Source organism: Strix aluco, chromosome 8 (genome assembly GCF_031877795.1).
Source record: "Strix aluco isolate bStrAlu1 chromosome 8, bStrAlu1.hap1, whole genome shotgun sequence".
NCBI lineage: Eukaryota > Metazoa > Chordata > Aves > Strigiformes > Strigidae > Strix > Strix aluco.
Genome location: NC_133938.1, coordinates 28852593 through 28877219, shown reverse-complemented (window position 1 = coordinate 28877219; position 24627 = coordinate 28852593). Strand labels below are relative to the sequence as shown.

At 40.8% G+C, this 24627-nt stretch overlaps 1 protein-coding gene across 3 annotated transcripts in view; it reads left to right on the top strand.

Annotated features, from left to right (window-relative positions):
* PRRC2C (proline rich coiled-coil 2C) overlaps nt 1-24627 on the top strand; it is a 76514-nt gene that overhangs the window by 36548 nt on the left and 15339 nt on the right. For all 3 annotated transcript variants that reach the window (XM_074832877.1, XM_074832876.1, XM_074832875.1), the window contains 12 exons: nt 953-1166; nt 1966-4332; nt 5482-5690; nt 6295-6449; nt 6902-7244; nt 7736-7821; nt 8777-8965; nt 11681-11932; nt 17081-17170; nt 18902-19003; nt 23126-23342; nt 24269-24472. In XM_074832877.1, the coding sequence (XP_074688978.1) occupies nt 953-1166; nt 1966-4332; nt 5482-5690; nt 6295-6449; nt 6902-7244; nt 7736-7821; nt 8777-8965; nt 11681-11932; nt 17081-17170; nt 18902-19003; nt 23126-23342; nt 24269-24472 (4428 nt within the window). The remainder of the gene's footprint in view (nt 1-952; nt 1167-1965; nt 4333-5481; nt 5691-6294; nt 6450-6901; nt 7245-7735; nt 7822-8776; nt 8966-11680; nt 11933-17080; nt 17171-18901; nt 19004-23125; nt 23343-24268; nt 24473-24627) is intronic.

The window sequence follows — 24627 nt, the reverse complement described above, 5'->3', positions numbered from 1 at the left end:
TTTTTTAAAAAGAAAACTACAGTATTTCACTGTTTGAGACAAAATAGATTTTAGTAGTACTGGAAAAATTGTAGTTCATGTGCCATTGTACACCTGTGACTATAAAGTAAAATCACAGCTTTCTTCTGTATTGCAGGCATGTTAGTGACAGTTCAGAATGTCAGCATAAGCCTTACTTTGTTACAGGTATCAAAGCTGGCATGAGTTAGGCTGGACTGAGAAAAATAGTGTATTTACCATTTGTGCTTCATTACGTGTTAGCACTTGATACTACATTGCTATTTAAAAAAAACCCTATGAAATTTATTATTTTTATGTTGTGTAATAGCACCTCTAGAGTCTTACTAAATTTGTGTTTTCAGATTCTTGGCACAAAAAGGTCCTCCTTAATTTGTGGAATGGCCATCTGATTTGCAGTTAGGAAAGCTATGGTACAAGTCTGGCATGTAATGTAATGGAGATACTTATCAAGCTAATGAGCAAGGGAATGCGTATCCTGAATTAAGTGCAAGGAACGAACGGAGGAAGTGGCAGGCTAAGCAAAGATGGTGAAAACTAGAATTTCTTTAAAATGTTACCAAAAAAAAAGACTCAGAGTCCTTAATAGAGTACAAAAAACCACCTGCGTGTACACTCGTCTTGCCTATTGCCATTCAGATCTTACATCAGAAACTTCATCTGCAAGTTTACAGGTCTGCAGACCTGGTTCATCCCATTATAGTTGAAGCAGACAGCTTTTTCCTTTGGTACAGAGGGTACTAGTGGTGAATATGATTTAGTCAATCAGAGGTCAACTGACAGTGTATAGACATTTGATTTCAACAATGGAAGGTACAGACGAAGGGAGATCAAATGGGAGAGAATAGTGTTCTGATATGCTTTGTTTGTCTTGAGGTAGGTTTCTTTGCTAATGGTAAACTGTTTTCAGTTGTTGAACTTAAATCTGTCACAGGAATTATGCCTCCCAAACCACTGATGAGAAGAGACCAGATAGAGGGATCAGCGACTAGTTCAGACTCATTTGAACATATAGCTCGCTCAGCAAGAGAGCACACTGTTCCTTTGTCAGAGCCCCGCATGATGTGGGGGTCAGACCCGTACCCCCATGCAGAACCTCAGCAATCTAGTTCTCCTCCCAAAGTGTTAGAAGAGCCTGATGATTTGAGGTAAGCCTGAGTTTTGTACTCCTGCATGTCACTTCTCTGAGCCATACTTACTTACACGCTTGGCTGTATAACTTATGTGGCAAACCACAGTTTAAACTGAGTTACAGCTGCTCTTCACACAAAACTTTAAAAGGAGTTGTGGCTGGGGGATGCAGTGTACTTGGTGCTGTTGTATAAAACAAAAGACGTGCCTGCACTGTAGTGGGGTGTAGAAAGACAGTTTACCCCTTGTTTAGGTTCCTTAACCTAATTTGATGAATGGTGATTGCCCTAATATTTTGGATTTTCAGTCTTGTAGAGCACTCCTGTGGTGGTGCTGTTCTCCATCTGCTCTCCCCATATCAGAGAACTTCTGGTGTATATTAGTTTCAGAAGTGGTGTGTTAAGTACAAGTGGTATAAAGCAAGACACAGTCACTTCTGACCTTTGCTGCGTGATGAATGGTCAGAAAGGCTTCCTCTACAGCTTAAAAGTACCCAGAAATTCTTTTTGCTGTACTACTGTCTGGGTAATACTTGTGATATTAGCCTGCTAACTTGAAGGCTCCATTTAAAATTGCATGTTTAGCCATTAACAATAATAGATTCCTAAAGCTAATTGTATATTTGACACTGAACTCTTAATCAGGATAGAATAAAATTGATCTCTACAGCGAGCAGCGGCTATGAAAATTAATACCTGTTATTTCCTAGAGCTGACATTAATCCTTCATAGAAATAGAAAATTACTTGATTTAAGTACATATTTATGGGTAAAATTTTTTCCCCCACCCTGACATTCTTAAATGCCCACTGCTTAGGTCTGAGGCACACTTGGAGCAAGAACGAGTTGCTGTCCCTGCCACTGCTTATCCTGTAGAACACAACCAGCTGGACTCTCATCCAAAGACAGACTTTTTCAGAGAATCAGGAGAGGTGGAGGTACAAAAGTTCCCAAGCAGGCCTTTGGAAGACGTACAGCCTCTCCAGACTGACGCACCTAGCACAGCAGTTAATTTTGAAGGAGTGAATGAGAAAGCTACCCATAGCTCTCCAGAAGAGTTGGTGCCTGTGGGGGAAAGTCACTCTTCGCTAAAGAGAAGCATTTCCCATGGTTCAAGTCACTCTCTAAAGTCAGAAGACCAGAGGAATGAGACAGCAGCAAATATCCCTAAATTAAGTAACAGGCCTGTTGAGACAAAGGAGACAATTGAGAGACTTGAGATTAAGCCGAAAAAAGAAATTTTGATCAGTAATAGAACATCAGAAGGACCAAAACCTGAAAAAACTTTCAAACCCAAGTCTGAAACAAGATGGGGTCCTAGGCCAGGTTATGGTAGGAGAGACGAAGGCAGTGATAGACCAGTGAGAAGATCGGGTCCTATTAAAAAACCTGTGCTTAGAGATATGAAGGAAGAGCGTGAACAAAGAGAAGAACGTGAGCAGAGGAAGGAGAAGGAAGGAGAAAAGACAGCTAGTGAAAAACCTAGCAAGTCTGAAAAAAGTGACAAAAAGGAAGCACCTCAAGTGCCACTGCCTCAGGCTGAGCCAGAGCCTTCCGCCTCCAGCAGCGCTCCTCTGGCTAAGAAGATAACCCAGGATGCTGCTCCGACACCAGCAAGCCAGGAGAGCAGTCAAACTGAGACTGCAGCTAAAGCTCTGGTTCAGCCACCCGCAGCTCCAGTCCAGCAGCAGCTACCGGCTGCCCAGCCTGTTGCTACTCCACAGCTTCCCCCAGCAGTACAGCAGCAGCCGCCTGCTCAACCGGCAGCACAGCAGCAGCCCCATGCTCAGCAGCCAACTACTGCAGTGAAGGAGGAAAAGCAGACTGAGAAGGTGGTTAGCAAGGAGGTTGTGGAGAAACCACGCTTGGAAACCAGGCCAGTAAAAAGAGAGCCTGGCTTACCACCTAGGACATACTGGAAAGAGGCTAGGGATAGAGACTGGTTCCCAGATCAGGGATACAGAGGCAGAGGTCGTGGGGAGTATTATTCTAGAGGTCGTAGCTACAGGGGTTCGTACGGAGGACGTGGTCGGGGCAGTAGAGGCCATAATAGAGAGTACCCACACTACAGAGATCCTAAGCCTAGATCAGACCATGTGCCTTCGGGGCCTGTTAGGCAAAGAGAAGAGAGTGAAACTCGCAGTGAGAGTTCTGACTTTGAAGTAATCCCAAAACGGCGGCGCCAGCATGGTTCAGAGACAGATTCTGACAGCGAAGTTCATGAAAGTGCAAGTGACACACTGCTTTCAGACAAAGACAGTCTAATCAAAGGCAAGCACCCAAAAAGAGAAGAGAGAGCTGATGGCAAGAAGCCTCCAAAGCCCCTGTCATTCAAACCTGAAAACAATATCAGAGTAGACAACAGATCCCTAGAAAAAACATACATAAGAGATGATGAGAACAAACCCAAACCAGGATTTCTTCCTAAAGGAGAACCATCTAGACGAGGCAGAGGGGGAATGTATAGACGTGGTGGCAGGGACCCTGGTGGGCGTCCTCCACGTCCCTCCACAATAAGGAGACCAGCCTACAGAGACAATCAGTGGAACCCTAGGCAAACAGAGATCATTAAACCAGAAGAGGGGGAGCCTCCAAGAAGAAATGAACATTATGGTCCCATACCGGTTGATAAGAGACCTCCAAAATTTGAGAGAAAGTTTGATCCGAATAGAGAGAGGCCACGAAGACAAAGGCCTGCTCGGCCTCCAAGGCAAGATAAACCACCACGCTTTAGGCGCCTAAAAGAAAGAGAGGCTGCATCAAAGATAAATGAGGCAGTAACCAGCTCATCAACAAGTGCCACAGTTAGCAATGCAGTTAATGAGCCCTCCAACACTGCTCTGGATGTGTCAGGAAGTAAGACACCAGACTTGTCCAACCAGAATTCTTCAGACCAGGCAAATGAAGAGTGGGAAACAGCCTCAGAAAGCAGTGACTTCAATGAGAGGCGGGAGAGGGATGAGAAGAAAACAGCAGATGTAGCAGCACAGGTGGCTGCAAAGGCAGGAGAAAATGCTGGAGCTCCAAAAAGGGAAATAGCCAAGAGAAGCTTCTCTAGTCAGCGGCCTGGAATAGACCGTCAAAACCGACGTGGCAACAATGGGCCAGCTAAACCAGGGAGGAACTTCTCAGGGCCTAGGAGTGAAAGGCGGAGTGGTCCTCCACCCAGAAGTGGAAAAAGAGGGTGAGTACCAGCTTCTGCTATGAAGCACGTGGTCATGGTGGTGTCCTCTTGTGATTCAAAGTCATAAGCAGTTGGTTTAGATTTGTAGAATGGTAGAAAAGAGAGCAAGACAAACGCGTGCACCTGTGGCTGTGTACTTTCTATTTTTTGTGTTTGTATATGCACAGTGTTAAAAATGCCTAATAAAAAAAGATGCAGTGCTGTTTCAGAGTTGAGCTATGTTTCTTGAGATTCGGATGCAAGCTGAAATGTTAATGTGAGCAGTTTCGCAGTTAATGCATGCTGCATTGCATTGTAATCAATCACCTAACATAGACAAGCATGTTGAGATATGCTTCCCATTGAGACTAGATTTTGTTTTTCTGTATGCTGAATTTGATCGAAACTTAATCATTACTTAATGTTACTATTTGCCCACTATTTCGTAGCCACAGTGCACAGTAGTCTGGTAAGAGGGAGGCAGGACAAGACATTTCTTCATTGAATGCCTACCCCGTACTCAAGGACTCTCGTGCTTGTAGGTTGCTGTATTCTAAGTTCAGGTTTTGCCTGGGCTTAAAAACTTGTGATCAGTGCTTTAGCCTCTGAGTTAAAACTATTAAGAATTCCTTTGGCTAGTCACTTAAGGGTGATGTTGAAGCAAAAATTGGGTATTCCAGGTTCCACAGCAAACTGAGAATGCTGTGAAACTGACTCTTACAGCTTCAAATAGCTTTTGGCGAGTGAGCCTGTAGAGGCAGTATATCGTTTAGATTTGTTCACATTGCATACTGTAAGCTTCTGTTTGGTTTGGGCTTTGGTTTGGTTTTTTTTCTATGGAAGGCTTTACTGCAGTTGAAGTATACTGAATGCATACTTGTTGAGCTTTGGTACCTCTAACTACATAGACCAAGCCAGAGGTGACCTTAAAATAATGCTTTTTTTACTGTGATACCTGTTGACAGGAGGGCATTTGATATGTCCCCAAAACAGCTTTTGCTGTTAAGCTTCTTCTCATTGAGGAGCTGAAAGTAAAAGTCTGGAGCCTTCTAAGAAGTTTCACCGTGGACACTTATAGGCCTATAATGGGATCTGCATTAGATTCTTAGCTCCTTCCTGAGTGTTCTCTATGGCTGGTCATTAATTTTCACAAATTTTTTTCTAATGTAGGCCATTTGAAGAGCAGATAGCAACTGTGCCTGCTGTTGATCCCACCAACGGCAACTCTTTACATCAGGAAGATGGAGGTGTTACTGCTGCAGGACAAAAGAGCACCAAGGATGCAAGTGGCAAAAAGAGGGAAGAACCTAAGGCTGGTCCAAAGAAGCCTAAGGAAAAAGTGGATGCCTTGTCTCAATTTGATCTTAATAATTATGCAAGTATGTGTTGATAATATGCTAACAAGAATTTGTAATCCTGCTAGTTTTCCTGCATATAGAGCAAGGTGTTAGAAAACTTACAGAAGAGGAGAGGTGATTTTTTTAATGCCAGAGTAACTGTGTATTTGAATATTGTTACCTTTGTCATATCTAATTAACAATGTGTGTGCCTCTAAAAGGTGGCAAATCTCACTGTGTGTGTTTATGTATAGATAAGAATTTTGTTCTATCATGTAATCTTAACTCTGTCATTTATACCACTTTCCACCACACTAATAATTCGCTTAACCTTCATAAGAAAAGGCAGTGGATATCACTGATAAGCTTACAGCTAATATCCGGAAAGGCTGTTCATTATTAAGTTTTGGTTCTTATTTCCTGGAGAGTCTGGTACAGGAACCTTCAGCTTTTTCAGGTCTTCAAGATTAACTCCTTGTCTTCTAGCTCAGCAGCAAAGCACTTGTCAAGCAGAAGCTTACCTTTAATCAGGGCCACCATCTGTGTCTGTGGGGAAATAGCTTCCACTCCAAAGGAGATTTTGGCTCAGTGCACTGCATCTGAAGCCATTAAAACAGCAGCATCTATACCTTTCCTTTTTCTATAGGTGTTGTGATCATTGATGATCACCCTGAAGTGACAGTAGTTGAAGACTCCCAATCTAACTTGAATGATGATGGTTTCACAGAAGTGGTGTCTAAGAAGCAACAAAAACGCTTGCAGGATGAAGAGCGCAGAAAGAAAGAAGAACAAACAGTGCAGGTACAAGACCAGCATTTATAGCAGGAAAGAGCTCCTTGCAGTGCTGGGAATGTTGTGAAGTGTGCAGAATCTTCCTTCCAAAGAAACTATATTTCGCCATATAAATATAACTAGATAGCTGTATTAATATTAAGATGTTAAGAATTAGTAAATTAATTTTCACTTAGTCATCTTAGGATTGTGTACTTCCTGATCAGGCACTGTTAGGGAGGAAGAACTGGCAAACTGAAAACACCATTTTTACACTGTGATAAAGATTTATACTACTGCTTGTATATTAGTTGATTGCAAGAGGAAAATGTATGAGAAATTGTTTCTGTGGTTAAATACCCTTAAGAAAATAAACTTCTTTAAAACAGGGTTAATGGGTTTGCTTTTTGCTGCTACACAATGTCCAATTGGTGTCCATACAGACTGTCAGCTATAAGAATAAAATTGGCTTCTGCTTACAGGTTTGGACCAAAAAAGGATCAAGCGAAAAAGGCCGAGGTCAGAATTCCAAGCTCCCTCCCAGATTTGCCAAAAAACAGCAGCAACAGGCAGCAGCTGCAGCTGCGCAGCAGGCACAAGCTCAGGCACAAGCTCAGGCACAGCCTCTCTGTACAACGCAGACTCCAGGTCAGCCACAGGCCTCTGTTCAGCCACAAAACCAGGCTGCAGGAGGGACAGCCAGCACAGAATACACAGTGTCAAGCAAAGTTCTGCAAAACACCCAGGCTCACAATGGTCTGGGAACTGACTTATGGGAAAACAAGGTGCCTCCTACAGCAGTTCTCAATGACATCTCCAAAAAATGTAAGTGGTGTCTTGAATTTGTGGCAGGGGGCAAGCATTGTAGTTGGAGAGTGATGATTGCCAGCTCTCTATGTTGATATCTCATTTCTACCTGCAGATGTGTTTTGCACAGGGAATAGAGGGCAGCATTCCCAAGTGCAGCATTGTAACCTATGAATATCTCTGAAAAGAGATTTTTGCAGTGTGACATTACTCGGTATTTTATGCTGTTGTCTTGTTCTTCATTTACTATGAATAAGCAGCTGTCAGGCTGTCACTCCCTTCAGGAATTTGTGTTTGTTGGGCTTGGTCATGCTTCCAAACATCATTGCCCCACTTGAAATCAGCTAAATAGGTAGCATATTGTTAACTGCTGAATAGGTTAACAATGTCTTAACCAACGCTTATTTAATCAAGACATCTCTTACTTAATTCGCAGTTAATTGATAACTTTAGTTGATTGCATTTAGCAACGCTGGGTTTTTTTTGACTCTGTTCTCTTTAATTGTTAGTGGGACCCATTAGCCCACCTCAGCCACCTTCGGTCAGTGCTTGGAACAAGCCTTTGACATCTTTTGGTTCGGCTACATCCCCAGAGGTAAGAATGAAGGGAAGAAGAGTAGCTGTATGTGAAGTTTACCCAAACTGTATCTCATTGGGATGGGGTACAGATTATGCATTTATTCACGTGTGCACATACTTAATCTAATATGAGTAGAATTCCATGAAGTCAGGAGGTAGTACACAAGCAGGGGATACAGGCTAGGGCTTTTATGATTGCAGCATGGAAAAACTGTTCTCCTATTAAAAACTCAGCTGTTCACAGATTCTGTTGATAGCTGTTATTCAGTGTAATTTTAAAGTAAAAATACTGCCTAGTTTGCACATGAAACTTGTGTACAGTTCAGTAATGTAGACAGAAACAGGTTGTCTACAAGGAACTAAATGGTTTTTGTGTCCCTTAAATCAGAGATACAAAAAGCAGTAGATGCTTTCTAACTGTATTAGCGCTACTTATCCCAGGAATTTGCATAGCCCTAAACTTTACTTCTAAAGTCCTGTGGTTTTGTTTCCTTGGGCTTTTTTTGGTCTTGACTTTATTGTTTTAAACTGTGAGAATGTGACATAACTCTCTTAGGAAACCATTTGAACTGCTTAAAGAGATCTGGAAATATTTTTAATTTCTTATTGTTCCTCCTGAATTGAACATTAAATTTTGAACCCGAATCTGGACATTTTGGTAATTCACTTGTCCCTCTCCCCCTTCTCTACCAGTTCATTGTCTTGGTTTTGTTTACATATTTTTTCACTTTTTTTTCCTTACTCTTGAGCTTGTATAAACAGTAAAAACTTGAGGAGAGGGAAGTGTACATTCATTTATTGTTTACTCTTGCAAATCTGTTGCAGTCACAAATAATGCTTTTGCTGGCAGAAGGTAAATGTACCCTTCTAGTCGTTTTCAGCTGAGCATATTTGTGCTCTTTTCTGAACAAGTGGCATTGTACTGATCTAGAAATCTTTTGAAACGCAATAAACGTTTACCTTTTAACTAGGGGACAAAGCCTGGGCAAGAAGGTGGAGTTGATCTTGGTATAGAAACTATTCAGTTTGGAGCCCCAGCTTCCAGTGGCAGTGACAATGAAGTTGGCCCTGTACTTTCTGAGAAGTCCACTGACAAGCTACCAGAACCAAAAGAGCAAAGACAGAAACAGCCTCGGGCTGGACCCATCAAAGCGCAAAAGGTAAAAGGTCATATCTTCAGTACAAACTTTTAAACTTAAATAATTTCAACCAAAAAGAGGTTACAAATAATGGAATAGAATACTCATTCAGTTAGGACTAGGCCTATAAAAATTGCATTCCCCTTTTGTATTTCCTAAAACAATCAACAAGTTGGTTCTTGGAGAGAAGATGGGGAATTCAGTTCAAGAAGCAAGTGTAAGTAAACAGCATCCTAGCCCAGCAGTTTGTCCATTGGTTATGTGTCTGGGACAAGGGATGTGGCTAGATCAGGGGTGGGATGATGGATTTATGATAATGTTTTTGGGAGACTATGGATGTGGTAGAGCGTTCTGGGTTTTAGTTGGGGGTTTTGGGTTTTCTCTTGAGCTTCCTTTGCTGAGGCTTTGGGAGCTGTCTGGAAGCAGATGTTCTGTTTCTGCCCTGGCTGTATCTCCAGTTTCAGTAGTTCCTTCTGCCACCATGCCTGCCTTGGCCCTCTCTAAATGGTGCGTGGTGCCCTGTTTAGTTTTGTAGTCAGAATACCAAGATAAGTAATAAATCAAGTTGCAGGAAAAGTAACGTTTTGAGGAAAGGGAGGAATGTTAGAGCCACTGATTTGAAGTCTCAAATTCAAATGCACAGATGTCTGGATAATTAATTTTTTTGCAGTTAATCTAGGAAGACTGGATAGGTAATCAGACTTACCTTGGTTTTTAAAAAATGTGTTGCTTGTCCTCCAGAGATTTAGGGGCTCCATTCAATCATCATCATCTTGTATTTCTATTGTTACCACTCATAAGGAGTAATACTTTCTCCTCCTGTCATTTAGATTACACTTAGTGATCCTTCATGTTAATAAAATGTGCTTTCCTGTTATTTCTACCTTCAGTGCATACTTATCTGTGCATCGCTAGCACTCAGCACCATCTTCTTACTCCCAGAAAGAGATGGTTATAGCAGATAAACTTGGCTGGTGACTTAGAGCCAGCTGTTTTAGTCCCTCTTGATGTCTGAGATTTGGCAGCAGTTCCGATGTAATTAAAGCCCTTTTGTCTTTATAGAAGACCGGGTGTTTCTTTGTTTGTGTTGGTTGTGTTTGGGTTTTGGGTTTTTTTTTCCCAAAAAAAAGCTGAAATCTGAAAGTGCAAGTCACATGTAGAATGAATTTAACCTCCGCTACATGAGGCACTCTGTGGGTATGCTGCAGTTCATGTTTTTTTACTGCAAAATGTAAAACCCATACAGCAGAGATATATGCAGTAGTTAATATTGCTGGTGAATTTCAGTAATCCAGCACACTCAAAACCCATATCTCAGATACACTAGCACCATGCCTAAAACTGCCCCCGTGAAATCACTTAAAGATACTGAACTCCAAAGTTAAATATATATATATATATATATAGACAGTCTACTTTACACTGTAGAAAGTTCCTTTTTCCTGCTTGGTTATAGCTATCAAGACTCCTGTAGATTTTGTTGAAAGACAAATGTGTGACTAAATGGTAAATCTGTTGATGAACATTTTTGTGTGCTCTTCTGAATGAGAGGGCTGTAATCCTTTAACTGTCTTGATGACAAAGAAACCCCAACAAACAAACAATTCCTACACACCCACCATCCCCATGGTGATAGTTTGCTATAAAGCCTAAATACAAACTTATGTTCAGGATTGGAGGTTAGTATTGTTGAACTAACATGGGCATAGTAAGAGGACTGTACTTGAAACAAAGCAATTTACCTTTCCAAGTGTGACCTTAAAGTGTCTGGAAGAATTTCTGCTTCCATAAACTGTTAAAGCAAAAAATATTTGGGTTGGGGTGGGTCTGATGTTCCTGATTTGCTGCATTGCAGAGCTGAGACATCTGCTTCTACTGTTTTCTTCCTCCCCTCTGAAAGCTAGTCTCTGTTGGCCTCCTGAGGGTACCAAATACCTTTGGGAAACTCCACCCTCCCCGGAGCCCAAAGGCATTGTATTGTAAAGAGTCTTCATCTACTTCTGAAACAGCTGGTTTGTATTTATAGAGACAATACCAGCAGCTTCTGTCTTTCCCCTATGCAAAGTTTAAGGCCCAGAAAGGATATGGCTATTTAAACAGCAGAGCATTCAGGTCCACTGAGGTCCTTCATTCTGCTTTAATTCAGCTGCACAAAAAGGAACTACTGAATTGCAGCAGTTATTCCAGCCGTGGTGTCCCTGATATAAGGCAACACTTGTGTGTAGGTGTTTTATTTTGTCTGCATATCCCCTTAGCACTCAATTCCTAGGGAAAAATGCTGCCAACATCCATACATCGAGATGTCTTCAAATGAAGGTGAAGTCTTCTGTTCTGATTTCCTGGGGCCTTGTAAAATCCTGATTCTCTGAAAATTAAAATAACCTGTATGTATACAAAGTCTTACAGTGGCTTCTATACTTTTGTGCTTCTCTTGTAAGGAGAGTTAAGCTGGCTTTCTTCTGTAGGTTTTAATTGGATCTTATTGTAGTTGACCTCTACCACTTCACATAAAACATGTATTGCTTGAAAACAATGGTTTAGATTCCTGATGTTCAAAATGAATGCACTTCATGTATGTATTGCTAACTTAGTCTCAAATGATTTATCTGTTAGAAAATGCTTACCCTTCAGGAAAGATTTGTTAGATTTAAACAAAATTATTCTAAGCATGTAAGAATATTCTTGTGGGATAGGACATGGGGGGAAGACATAACTGACAAATTAACACTAACTTAGCTTCCAGACTTGAGTCCGGTAGAGAACAAAGAGTATAAACCTGGTCCTATTGGGAAAGAGCGTTCTTTAAAGAACAGGAAGGTGAAGGATGCCCAACAGGGAGAGCCTGAGGGACAGGAGAAGCCTTCTCCCACCTCTGTCAGAAGTCCAGAACCTGTCACTACAAAGGAAACCAAAGCAACAAGTGAACTGAGCACGGAAATAGGAACGATGATATCTGTGTCTGCTCCAGAATTTGGAACAAACACAAAGGTAAGAAAAATATTGACAAATTAATGAGCACTATATGTAAAATATTATTACAATGATATAATGGACACTTGGTTGCCTGCTGGTGGTAGTTACTCGGACAGCAGAGCCCAATGAGTAGCAGTTATGAAACGTATTGGTACTGCTTGAATTAAACAGCTCTCCAGAAGTGGTACGGAGACATGCTGTTTGTCATACCCCTGTACAGAGATCAGCTTGGAAGGTTTTAAACTTTTTTGCTGCCTTCGAAATGTGAAAACTCTGTCCTGAGCCTTGCTGTGGAGAGTGGCACTGGAGCCTGATATAGGCAGATTCTGTAAACTCAGATATATGATATATACAAGATGAGTGCTTAACTTTCAGCAGAGAACTCAAGTAGTGTGCGCGATCGTTGGCTGAATGCATGGATGACCTGAAGCTGTGGATTAAGTGCTGTTCTGTGAAAACAGAAATCTCTAAACTAGGAATATGCTAAAACATTGGATAAGGCTCGTTCAGTTTACCTAAAGGGTCTGTATGTCAGCTCCTGTTGGCTTGGATATTGTTGAGGTAGCCCTTGCAGCACTCCTTTGGGATGTTGAGGGCTCGTCATAGTTGTCTGCGTGAAACTCCCCTGACTCCTCTGTAACGGCTCAACAGTGAGATGGTGACTTGCTGTCCGGGTTCATTGTTCTGCAGCTCAGTTCTTAGCTGTGGTGCGTTGTTAGCACTGGCTGAAAAACATCCATAGAGGCGCTCTCCTTTTTGCCTAAGGACCTGTATGTGGACTGCCATCAATAAAGCAGCATTGTGTCTTGAGCAAGAACTATGGTTGTTATCTCTTGAATGTAAAGAAACTGTGCAGTTTGTGTAGCTGCTAGTTAATAGTTAGACCTGCTTTGATAAAGGAAAAGTGTTTCTTGTATGTTTGTAAAGCAGTTTTGTGAGTTTAGACTCACGTTTGTTTCATGCTGTCTCAATCTTCCTTTTCATAGTGTTAAGCAGAAATTTTCTGATGCCATTTAGGAAAACTGATACTCTGCAAAAGTTACATTAATAGTTGAAGAATCTGAAATGCAGATCACTCACAATTTCTTTGTCACCTGCAGTTGGAGGGGAAAGGAAAGAAAAAAAAGATGATTTTGGCAGTTTTTTGCCAAGGTGTCATGCAATCAGAAGATGCTATCTCAATGAAGTGTTGTTACAAAGCAGGTGTTAAGGAGGACGTGGTAGCTGCAAACTTGATTTTTGCGTGGAATGGCAAATACATTAACAAAATTCAGTGCTGGGATTTCTCATCCGTCATGGCAGTTTCCATCTTGTAAGTAGATGTAAATGGTTTATGTTGATACCTGAAAAAGTTAAAGTGCCATTCTTGTATGCAGAATCAGAAGTGTAGAGCCATAAGCACCAGCTTGCTCAAGTATTTGGTAGGAAGGCTGTTCTTGTGTCATGTGCTTTCTCACTGTCTTTTCAAGCTCCTGTGACCAGAGCTCAAGATAAGAGGAGATGCTTCTTCTAAGCCACATAGAGAATAGGAAACATATCTTTGTTGATCGGGTTAACTTGATAATAGAGTAGCTCTACTAAAATCAGCATCACTTCCTCTCTACAATTTTATTTTTAAAGTCTGAGATCTTCAAAAGGGAAGTCTAGATTTTGTGCCTTTCTGGCCATAGTTAAACATGGGTTACCAAGATTCTTTGACCTACCACAGTATTAAAGCACCAAGCTTCTGTCTTCTGGAGAGAAGACCAGAGAGAAAGGAAACCTTCCAGTCTGTGCTGAATATGAAAATTCCCAATAATTTCCTCATGAAGTGGTTGTTAATAGAAGGATTGAATGATAGGTGTAAATATTCCTGTTTCAACAGTTCCAGGTTTGCTTTTGAATTCCTTTGTCATGAATATTTCACAGGGCATCAGTAAGTTTGTTTTCTAGGAAAGGGGTGGTCATATTTTATATTTAATTTTATGGAAGTTGAACCAACAACCTGCAGATTTATTGAATAAGATAAGCTTCATCTAGATCTTGCAAGAATAAAGCAGTCTTGCTACTTTTTAAAGTGGCTTCTAAAATGGGTTCAAATACTGCTCCATCCTTGGAGTTCCTGTACTGATTTGTGTTGTAACTGCTTTCTCTTGTCTTTGTACTCTTTCCATTGCTCATTAGTGAGGGAAGAAGCAGTGACATCTTTACTCTGTTGTTTCAATGTCAAGTGTTGCAGTTTTAGCAAACCTAAATGATTTCCCTTTTGACACCCTTTAATATCCTTCTCAGAGCCTACTGCTCAGCTTCCAGGAAAGCACACTTCTTGACTGTATTTGGCAATTTAAATGGCTGTAAAAGTCAAGCCAGCTGTCCTCCTTCAGAAGCAGAAGCTTTGTAAGAGTACCCCATCTATCCCAAAACAAACATCTTAATTATAAGAGTATGTGCATTAATAATAAAATACTGTTTTACCTTAGAAACTGTATAAATAGAAACCATACTGATGAGATGTTTAAGTTTAGAACATAATTATAATGCTCTGAAGCAATTGCAGCTGTTTCTCTTGGGTTCTGCAGTATTTTTGGAGTAAAGGTGATCTGATGGTGTAAGTCTGAATCGGGTAAGACACCCCTTGCCTTTCCCTACCCTACCATCTCTGTAAAGTTTTGAAGCTTTCAAATCACAGGAGTGATCAATACCCGGTTGTGGATGTGGCGGTGAAACGTTTGCGCAGGTAGTTGATAACAGCTATGTTAGAGATGGTGTCTGAAAGGATACAGGCTGTGCTTGAGAATAAATTTTCCGTATCTGACAAGCTCTCTGGTTTGAGTGATTTATGTAAATCAGGACAAGTCAAGTAGCTAATTAATCTTGTATGTACCCTGAACCTGTATGGCAAGGTCAGCTCTGAGGTCTGCCTTGTCCTTTTGTTCATAACGTTATTCAGGTTTTGTGATCTCTTATTTTTGAACAGAGTAGGTAGTTGTAAAATGTTTGCGTGTTCTTTCTTCAGGTATAAATAACTTGTAGATAACTCCAAAAAAACATGTACAGCTTTTTGCTCTTGCTATTATTACTGTTACTAGTTTCTTATAAAGTAATCAGTTTCTTCAGTAAAACAGTTGTACAGGAGAATCCGTTTAACTGAATTACAAAAGCTTATGGTGATAAGCCATATCTAGCAAAGAGTCTTAGACTTAATGTACTGTTAAATGAAGGATGGTGGTTAACCTGTGGTTTATGGAGTGATGTTCTTATGGCTAAAGCATTGTCTTACCTGCATGTTCAGCATGTAACTCATCCTTGTAGGATGTTTTAGCATTGCATATACACTTTTAAAAGCACCAGAGCTGATACGGTGGCTTGGTTTTAATTCTAGTGAAAAAGCATTTCTGTGCTGTAAGTTTCCAAAGTGAGAAGGCTAGCAACAGTCTTGATCTGATTTCTTTTATAAGGAATTTTAGTGCTGAGACCCTGTAAAATTTGCATCCAAACCTTCAAGGAATTTTTGTAATGTTATATCAAAAATTTCCTCTTTCTTTTGCAGTAAAGCATCTTAAAAAACCAAGAAGCCAGTTAATTACATTAGAAGGACTTTGTGGTTAAAGCAGCATCATGTGCTTGCTTGCCTTGTTCTGCCCAAATTAGGGTTGCCTATTGGAATCACATAGAAATGTGCAACTTGCAGTTTTGTAGTTTGGATTGTGGGAAACATCGTGTATATCCTATTTAGCCAGTTTAAGGAGTAAAGGAAATAACTAAACAGAGAAAATAGTTGTCTGTTTCCTTTGTGAATACAAAAATAAGTCAATGTGCACACTGTGTCCTCTGTCGCCCCATTATGGTTTAGCTTGTTCTAGTCTTTTACCAAAAATAAGCTCATCCTTTTAAAGAAGATTCTTTGTTATTTGCCAGTTAGTATCTTAATGCTTTAATTGCTCTTTTAGGAGACATTGCCATAGGCTTGAGGAGTAAATTGAGTGTGCGCTTTTTCAATAGCTTATCATACCAGTTGGATGCAATTAAACAAGCATTATGTGGCATGTGCCTTCAAAATCATTATGTATTGGCAAGTCCAGGCACTCATCAGCAGTTCTGCTGCTAATTTGTCCTTCAGTTCCTTCTTGGTGTTTGGTTCTGTAAGAATAATAGAGCCTTTTCTGGGCTTCAGACATGTAAAACTTTGGAGTTTGCAGTGCTTGCTAGAGAATGAATCTTGGCTAATTCAGGGTCACACTATTTATCTAAAAAAGTCTCTAGGTCGGGTTCAGATAACACCTGTTTACCTGTCCAGAATACTCTCTGGAGATACCTAGTGACAAGAACTAAAAAACAGTGCTCAACGTGGCTTCATAGAAGTACCAGTGCCTTGTTTGTCCATTATAGGCCATTCTCCAGAGAGCTGGTAGTGTTATCAATGAGACACTTTCATCAGGTGGTTTATACCTGCAACTGCAATAGTCACTGGCTATAACTAGGTCCATGAAAGTGGTCCTTGTTCATTGAGCACCTTAGGGTCCACCTAACTGACAAATAAGCTTCAGGGAAGGCCTCTGAGTAGACTGGAAACTTTAGTCCTTTTCTTCCTTGAAATCACTGCCCAGTGCAGAAATCAGGAGATGTAGGCTTCACCATCCAGAGTAACAGTCTTGTGACTTTCAGAGACAAGATTTCAAGAAAATTGTTTTGCAAATAGCAACGCATTCCTGTGTGTTCTTTTTAATCTGGAGGGCTTACCCAAGAAATTTCTGTATTTTTTTAAAGCTACAGAAAGCTTTAAGCCAATGTATTTTAATTTTTAAATAGGCTAGAAGTGCCTACAGGTGTCTACAGCATCTTGCATGACAAATGATAATTGGTTACACCACCACAGTTCAATATGTCTAGTGCCCAGGCAGTACATCACTCTGTATATTCTTGCTTTATAGACTGTATTTTGACTTGTCTCCAGATGTATGTTGTGAGGTCATGAGGCAAACTGTAATCTCCCAATAATTCTTCTGACCTCAGTAGCAATTTAGCAGTAAGAATTGCTGGACATGCCTTCTAAGCAAAAACTGGTGTGAAATTCTAGTCTGTTGCTTGGTGAACTCCTCCTGTAGAAAGGCTGACATCTGTCCAAGAAATTTAAATCTAATTTAGGTAAGGGAGATATTTTAATGGAATTATTTTTCTTCACAGGAGTCTGTAACAGACTACACTACACCTTCTTCTCATCCTAACACAGTGGCTACTAGCAGTACAAAAATGGAGGAGACTTTGGTGACGAACGTAAGTCTATTGCAGTGATCGTCTTGACTTTGAAGACAAGAAAATATTTTCACACTTCTTGTAAAGCACAAAGTAGTGCCTTCAGTAAACAAGTCACTAGGGTTTCTTTCATGTTAACTAGCTGTGCATTATCCAGTAATCTTACTCTGAAGGACATTTGGTTTGATGAGTATCTGCTCTGGAATTCTTCAGGTATTTTCTTGTCTTTTGAACAACCACAGTGAACTAAAGAGCATAAAGTGGAGAACATGTTTCTAGGGACAATTCTAAAAAAGCAAAGGTAGGCGTAATGAGGGTGTGTACTCTCAGCAGCAGTTGGGACATGAACCTGGTACCAGTAGTAAAGATCTGTAGGTGAGTTTGAAGAAAGGCTTTTATAGACAAAGCAATTTTGAACTGTAGCCTGAAATCACAGCAACTGCATGTAAACGGATCAGCTTAATGGTTTCTGAAAGCAGACAGCAGCCTTACAGTTCTTCAGTTGCTATGGAGATGAGATGTTTGCAGTCCTCATAAAACCAGTGATCCTGACTCTGTGAGCGTGGTGTAGCATTTGAGAGGACCAGCTGGGTTGTGACTTGTAGTGAAATCAAGTTTGTCTTGAGTGTGTTGGCATGTCAGGGAGCTTCAATCTTGTGATTTTTGTTGTTTGAGGAGCAGAAATAGAATTAGCTCAGAGTTGAGTCATTTGTTGATTGGGAGAAGAAAGAATCGTGCAGTAGGATCTCTGTTTTTTCTGAAGATGTCTTGTGAATTCCATCTAAGAAATGCTTTTCAGTGTACTGCAGCATCCTTTAATGCGATTTTGAAGCAACACTGGTTGAACTTTACTCTCCTGATGGATTTTCTGGTGGTGTTGTGGTTTGTGTCATTGGTGGTTAGTGTGGAAGACTGAATTCTTTTGTGTTAATTAGTGTATGCTCCCCTGTGGCATTCTGGAGTTGGATTTCCAACACAGGAAATAGGGGCTCCTGGCCACAAAGGATCTGTGCTATCATCTGCTTCAAAGCTTCAGTATCTGGGTCTGTTGGATTAGCCTGATCTCATCCAGTGGAAGTCTATTAGCTGTGCTCTGAATGGAGAAAGGAATGGTTAGAAGTAATAGACTGGCCACTGCAGTATTTCTGATACATTTCATGTAAAATTTCTAGGAAATCCATCAGTGTTTTCTTAGGCAAAGATAGCAATAGCATTATGTCAAGTTTATTTCCTTAGGTTTCACATCTTTCATCTTTTGAAAGAGAAGATAACTGAATTCAGTTACTGGATGGCAAATCTGTTTTGGTTTGTTTCATGGTCCTGTGACTGCGGAGGTTTATAGCTTCCTCTTTCAGAACCTGCATCTCAGAACTCAAGGTCATGAAGCCCCATGTACTGTATTGGTACAAAAGGGGACAGACTTGGCTTGGGAAGAATTTTTGCATATCAGTAAACTGAAATCGTGCTTTAAAGTAAATCCCAAAGCAGAAAATTGGTATTTGTTTGTGCAGAAGACATGGACACTTTAGAACCTTAGTCTTCAGCCTCTTAAAGAGAAATGAGAAGCATCTCAGCACCTGCTGAATGGCCTTTCCCGCCTACCAAATTTTCACCTTGTTTTATCAAAATCTCCCTGCCAAATGCTCAAGCCTTGAAGAAATTGTAGCTCACTTAATAAAGCTTGAGCTTTGCTTTTCTGGGGCTTTTGTAGTAGACGTAGTTCGAATGTGATGTGTGTTGCCTGCCTTTCAGGTGCCCCTGCCCCACACCCTTCCCCTCCCTAGGAGGGAGACTCTACAACAGAGCTCCAGCCTAACTCCAGTTTCTCCCGCTACCGTCGACCTCACCCTCAAGGTATGTACCACATCCCTCTAAGGGTCGTTTTCTTGCATGCAGGGGAAAAAGTTAATGGAGAACTTGCTGGTGAACCTTTTTTTTAGAGCCTTCCTTTGTTTCCTCTGCTGAACTGCTTTTGCATATAAATGGATGGCTGAAACACAAGACTCTATCAAAGGATGCATTTAAATTATAAATCTCTAACCCCGTTTTGCATTAACACTTGGCATCTCAACCAATCTTGGCTCCCACTGCCCTGAAAAAAAAAGACCCTAGCATTTTAGCATTGTACTGTAGTGTTCATGACAAACCATCAGAACCTGACTGAGGTTTTTCTAGAGTTTAGCTTAAAGTAGGTTGCCTGATTTGGTAGTAAAGGCTGTAAGGGGTTGCTTGGTAAGCCGAGCTTGATTTCTTAGCTGTTAAGATTTTGGTGCAGTGATAATGTGGTTTTGAGTTGGATGGCTCAAGTTCTAAATAATGAAATGTAGGTGGTGTCTTGATGTCTATGAAGCGCAGTTTGATCAGTTAGTCAGAACGTGTGGTGTTGTGTTATAAATGTTGTTTTCTGCTCTCCAGTGAAGAGCAAGTGTGTAGAATATTTTGAATGGTGTTTTACCATTTTGTTGGATTTTGGACTGTGTGCCTTGTATAACTCACTAACATAGAGTTGGGCTATAGCTTTGCTACTGTATCTTTAGAAGTTTTTGGTCTGTCTTTTTTTTTTTTGGTGTGCTAGATCTGCTTTGTGATTATGACTGCAGGTGACTGAACCAGTAGAAATATTGTTGCTGCTTCTAGTATTAAGGAATAGTGATGTTTGAACTTAGTTCCTCTAAATTTTTGAAAGAAGTAGTGAAACTAGGGATTGGATGCAGAACTAACACTTTGGAGAAACTTGCTTGTCAATCCCAGTGAGACTTGCATCTCGCTGGCATGGTTTGACACCTGCTTGCTTGTGTTCTCTACAGATGATAGTTATTAATGATCTCTTGTTGAATCTTTGCTTTTCTTTTGTTAACACTTTTATTTCCTGAAAAAAATGTAACATCACTTTAAAACAATAGACCAGCAAAAATGGGGAGAGGGCTGGAGGAGGGACAAGTAATTTAACAAAAACCTGGTTTTCTGTTGCATTTTTCTGTAATAAATGACCATAATCTGACTTTCTGGCGCCTGGAAGCATTTTTCTAAAATAGTAGTCTCTAACTGTTCAGCAGCTGGATATCTGATTCACATGTAATACAGGTAGGAATGTTACTATAGCATGATGCTGCAAAGAATGTGACACTGCTCAGTTAAAGCAAACTGCAGTGTTTGTCATTCATCCTGCAGTTTCTTTTTCTGCTGTGCTGGTGTCCGTGATTTGATTGCTTTCTCAGTGAATGATAGATCTTCGATATGTGCTAACAAAATATGTCAAAGATCCGTGTTTCGAGGCTACCTTGAAGAACACTCTGACTAAAATCTGAATGGAAAGGCATTTGGAAGTAGCTTTGTCTCTAATTTCTCTATTCCAGCCACTGGAGCTCTGCCTCCTTTTTGCAAATGCTGAAGGCAACAAGCTGGTTTTGAAGCATGCACTTGAGACTGTCTCTTTCACAACAGGCCTTCTGCTCCAGACAGAGCAGGGTAGCTCTTCATCGTCCTCTTCAATATAATCCTCGCTTCTTTTAAAACATACTTTTGGAGCAGCAGAAAGGAAAGCATTTCCTTCCTTCTCTTAAAAGAACAAAATCTCCAGGCTCTGCTTCCATAAAGGAATAATCCTTGCAGCTCCTCTTTCCCCTGTCCCCTTTCACAGACGGCTGTCTGTGAGGAGACTCAGCAGGGGAACTCAGTCACAATTGTTCCCCCCTACCTGGCATCATTCTGCCAGAGGGTAGGTATAAGGTGCTTATATGGGAAGGCTTGTTGAGATCTCTTGTTCCCTTGGAGTAACTTTGCTAAAGACACCTTTACTAAGGCAGACATCCTCTTAAGGACTTAGCTGATAGGGCTATTGGTAGGTAAGGAGCTGAGCAAAAGAAAGTCCAAAGCAATCTCAAACGAAGCTGCCTGGTCCTCTTCCATGTTCCAGGGTTCCATCTAAAATTCCTGTGTAGGCATCTGGTCCAGAATCTGGCATGTTTTGACTTTCTGATCACTTAAACTCTGGCGTAGTTAAGGATATGCACATGGGTATTTGTCTACAGTTAAGTTTTTGGGTACTGGACCGTTATTGGTCAACGGTGAAGAGAACCCTCAAGCAACCATGATATCCAACTTGTGCTCTCCTTTTTCCCGTAAGCAAGCAGTGAAATTACAGCGTTTTCCCCAGCCCACTTAATTTAGAATCTCTTACTCCTTCATATCTGGTCTGTAGATGGTGCTGCATAGGCACTCCTAGAGTATTGGTCTCTCACATCTCTTTTATGGTTTAAGAAGTTAGAGATTATTAAGAAACACTCTAAAAGCAAAGCTGTTAGAAAACTCAGGACTCTGTTATATGCCCTTTATTGCAAATTTGAAGACAAAATGCAGTATGTAGACTCTACCTTTTGCTATTAGTAGTTTCTCTGGGACATCATGAAGCTCACTGAACATAGTAGAAGCTTCTACACCTTCTCTATTCAGACATTCTCAGGCAGTTCTTCACTCTTTGTTAGTACAAATGCAGTACAAGATCGTTACCCTGTCTTACCAGAGCCTGTGATGTTCACAAGGGAGTTGTAGTCTTACCTGTACTCTACCTTAAGCAAAATACTGTCCAGCAGATTAATAATAAATTTTGAAAGTTTGCCCGGTGTGCGAGAATCAGAACCCATTTGGAGGAAAGTGTTGTGGAGGGGAAACTGAGTGATTGCTGGGGAAGATGGTCTCGAAAATAGGTGACTTACCTCCAAACAATTTAAAGTGTAACAAAACTTCCCTCCTCGCCATTTACTCTTGAGGAATACAGAACTCCACTTTCCACATGGGTGTGTATTGATCACCTGTTACCCATTTCTTTCAATATTGCTTTGCTTTTTTTATCACTTCTGAAACATCTAGACGAATAACCTAAGTCATGTTTTGTCTGTCCTGACTGTGCCTAACTCATGTAAAACAGGGTAGGCTGAAAATAATGACTTTGAGACTGCAAGTCCCAGTTAGGGGGCTCTGTTGATCCAGACAGTAAGGTCAGATTTGTTGGTGAGTATATATTTGCCCTTTTACATATACCATTAAAAACAGCACCTGGTCTTGAGAAGCTTAGTCTGCAGATGAGCAATTTCAGCCTATGGCATCCAGCTCTGCTAGCAAAATCTTTGTTTCATATGGGGACAGCTGAAGATTGTAGAGAAGTCCATGGACTGTGTTTGAGCCTTTAAATTACTGAGAGTAGTCTGAACATTAATATTTCCTTTTCAGTAGTCCCTCAAAAGTGCTTCAGTTCAGATTTGGCATTGTGTGTCTAATGTAGCAATAATTAGGTTGTTATTGGCTGCAGTAAAACAATAGGTCTTTTCACTTTTGGTGGAAGATAATTGTGTATAAAATTTAAACTGAAGTTTCATCTTCCTTGCTGTGCAAGACTTAAACTCATAATAAGAGGAGCATGAATCATTTTTAGCATTAATGTAAAGCAGTGCGCACCAGCTGTGTCAGCTTGTGATTGCTTCTTGAACAGCAGTTGCTTTGGAAATCTAAACTTGACTACTCTCATATTTACTGAAGTGTGCATTAGATATTTCTGGTGGTCACTCAAAGTGGATGATTTACCAAGAAAGGAAGGGGCTGTTTCATTTAAATGGCCCAGAAAACTTGTAAGTGAAGGACTTCATGGAAATATTTAGAGGGTTTTTTTTACATTTCTTTTGCTCACTGTGTCTTTTGCTCTTCATGTCAAACAAAACCAAGCCAAATTAGTGTGAGTGAATTCTCTTTTGAGCATTGAATGTTAAGATGAACTATGCACGTGTGCAGTTGGAACAGATTAGAAGCTCCAACTTAAGGCTGTATGCTTTTTGCATGAACAGAGTTGCACGATTATGGTGACTTAAAAAAGAGGCTCGCATGAAGCCTGAATTGCCTTTTGAACTAAAAAGAACCGTTAAAAGACTGTTTGACTAGTTGAAACTTCCTAATAGATGAGGAAATTTGTTTTCTTTTAAATAGATGGAGTCTGCACGCAAAGCATGGGAAAATTCCCCAAACATGGGGGAGAAGAGTTCGCCAGTGACCTCAGCAGCATCTCCCATTGCTGGTGGCAGCGGCAGTGGCAGCAGCAGCAGCAGCAACACTGGGCCAAGCAGTGGTACTTACAGCTCTTTCTCTAGTGCATCAATGCCTCCTATTCCTGTGGCCTCGGTTACACCAACAACTTCGCTATCAGGTACCACATGTCAAGGTTGTAGTATCCTGTTGTATTGTTCCTCAGTTACATTTTTCAAGAGATTAGATTCTCTTTGGAATTATGTTTAATGCAAAGCTAACAGAAGTTTTATGCTAGTATGAAATGTCAGATCTGAACAGCAGTTTCCCAGATACCTTTTAATTTACAAGGGAAATACTTCACCTGTTTCACTTCAGTCAGCTGAAAAGAATAAGATGATATCTCTGCCTATGCTACTTATAAGGACTTGAAAGAGGAGGTAAACTTCTCCAATTGGCCGCCTTATTGGTTTCATTTTGTTCAGCTGAATGAAGGCAAGCAAGCACATTTTGGAGCAGATGGTAGTTCTGATATCCAGCTAACTGCAGTCTTACTTTCATTTGTGCTCTTGCTTTTGGAGCTTCGACAGCTCATACCAAAGCCCCTTCATACTAGCAGAGCATATGTCCAGCCGCTCTTCACAAGCAGTGCTGGTTTCCACCTCGGTTCTTTGCAGCAAACAAAAGATGCTATATCTGGTTAAATCTTCACACCTTGGAGTTTTAGAATGTATGCTCAAATCTCAGCTGAAGTGTGTGAAAAAGACCTTTCTTGGGACACTGACTCTCAGTCATGAGAGGCACAACGACTGTATGTTGCAGTATTTTGTTGCGTAACTAACCGAAATGTCTACTTCAGTATTTTTATATGCTCCTATACTTGAGAAGGGAGATGTATTATGGTTGCAGCACTTCCTGTAGTGACCTTAACAGAATTGTCCTTTCTGTCCATCTGATGTTGATGGAAGCAGCTGCATTAGGTGTCCGTGTCCTTTATCAGTTGTGACTGTGCTTGTGTAGCTGTCCCAAAACTTTGACCACTGAAAGATGAGGCTTTGAAATATCTTTACCTGTTTTATGATGTATCATTTGCTTCTCTCCTCCTAGGAGCTGGAACATACACCACCTCTTCACTGAGTACGAAGACTGCAAGCACCTCAGACCCTCCTAATATATGTAAAGTGAAACCACAGCAGTTGCAGACAAGCAGCCTAGCTTCTGCCAGTCACTTTTCCCAGCTGAGCTGCATGCCATCTCTTATTGCTCAGCAACAGCAAAGTCCCCAGGTCTATGTGTCTCAGTCTGCAGCAGGTAATAGTGTTCATGGCTGAGAAGCCATGTGTCTGCTTTTTTGGAGTTCTGAAGCTGGAGAGTTGAATTCAGTTCTGGTTTTATCCGCAGTAAAGACAGAATGATGGAGAGCATTCTGTAAGCAAATACTCCCTAATTGTGTCTTACTCTAAATA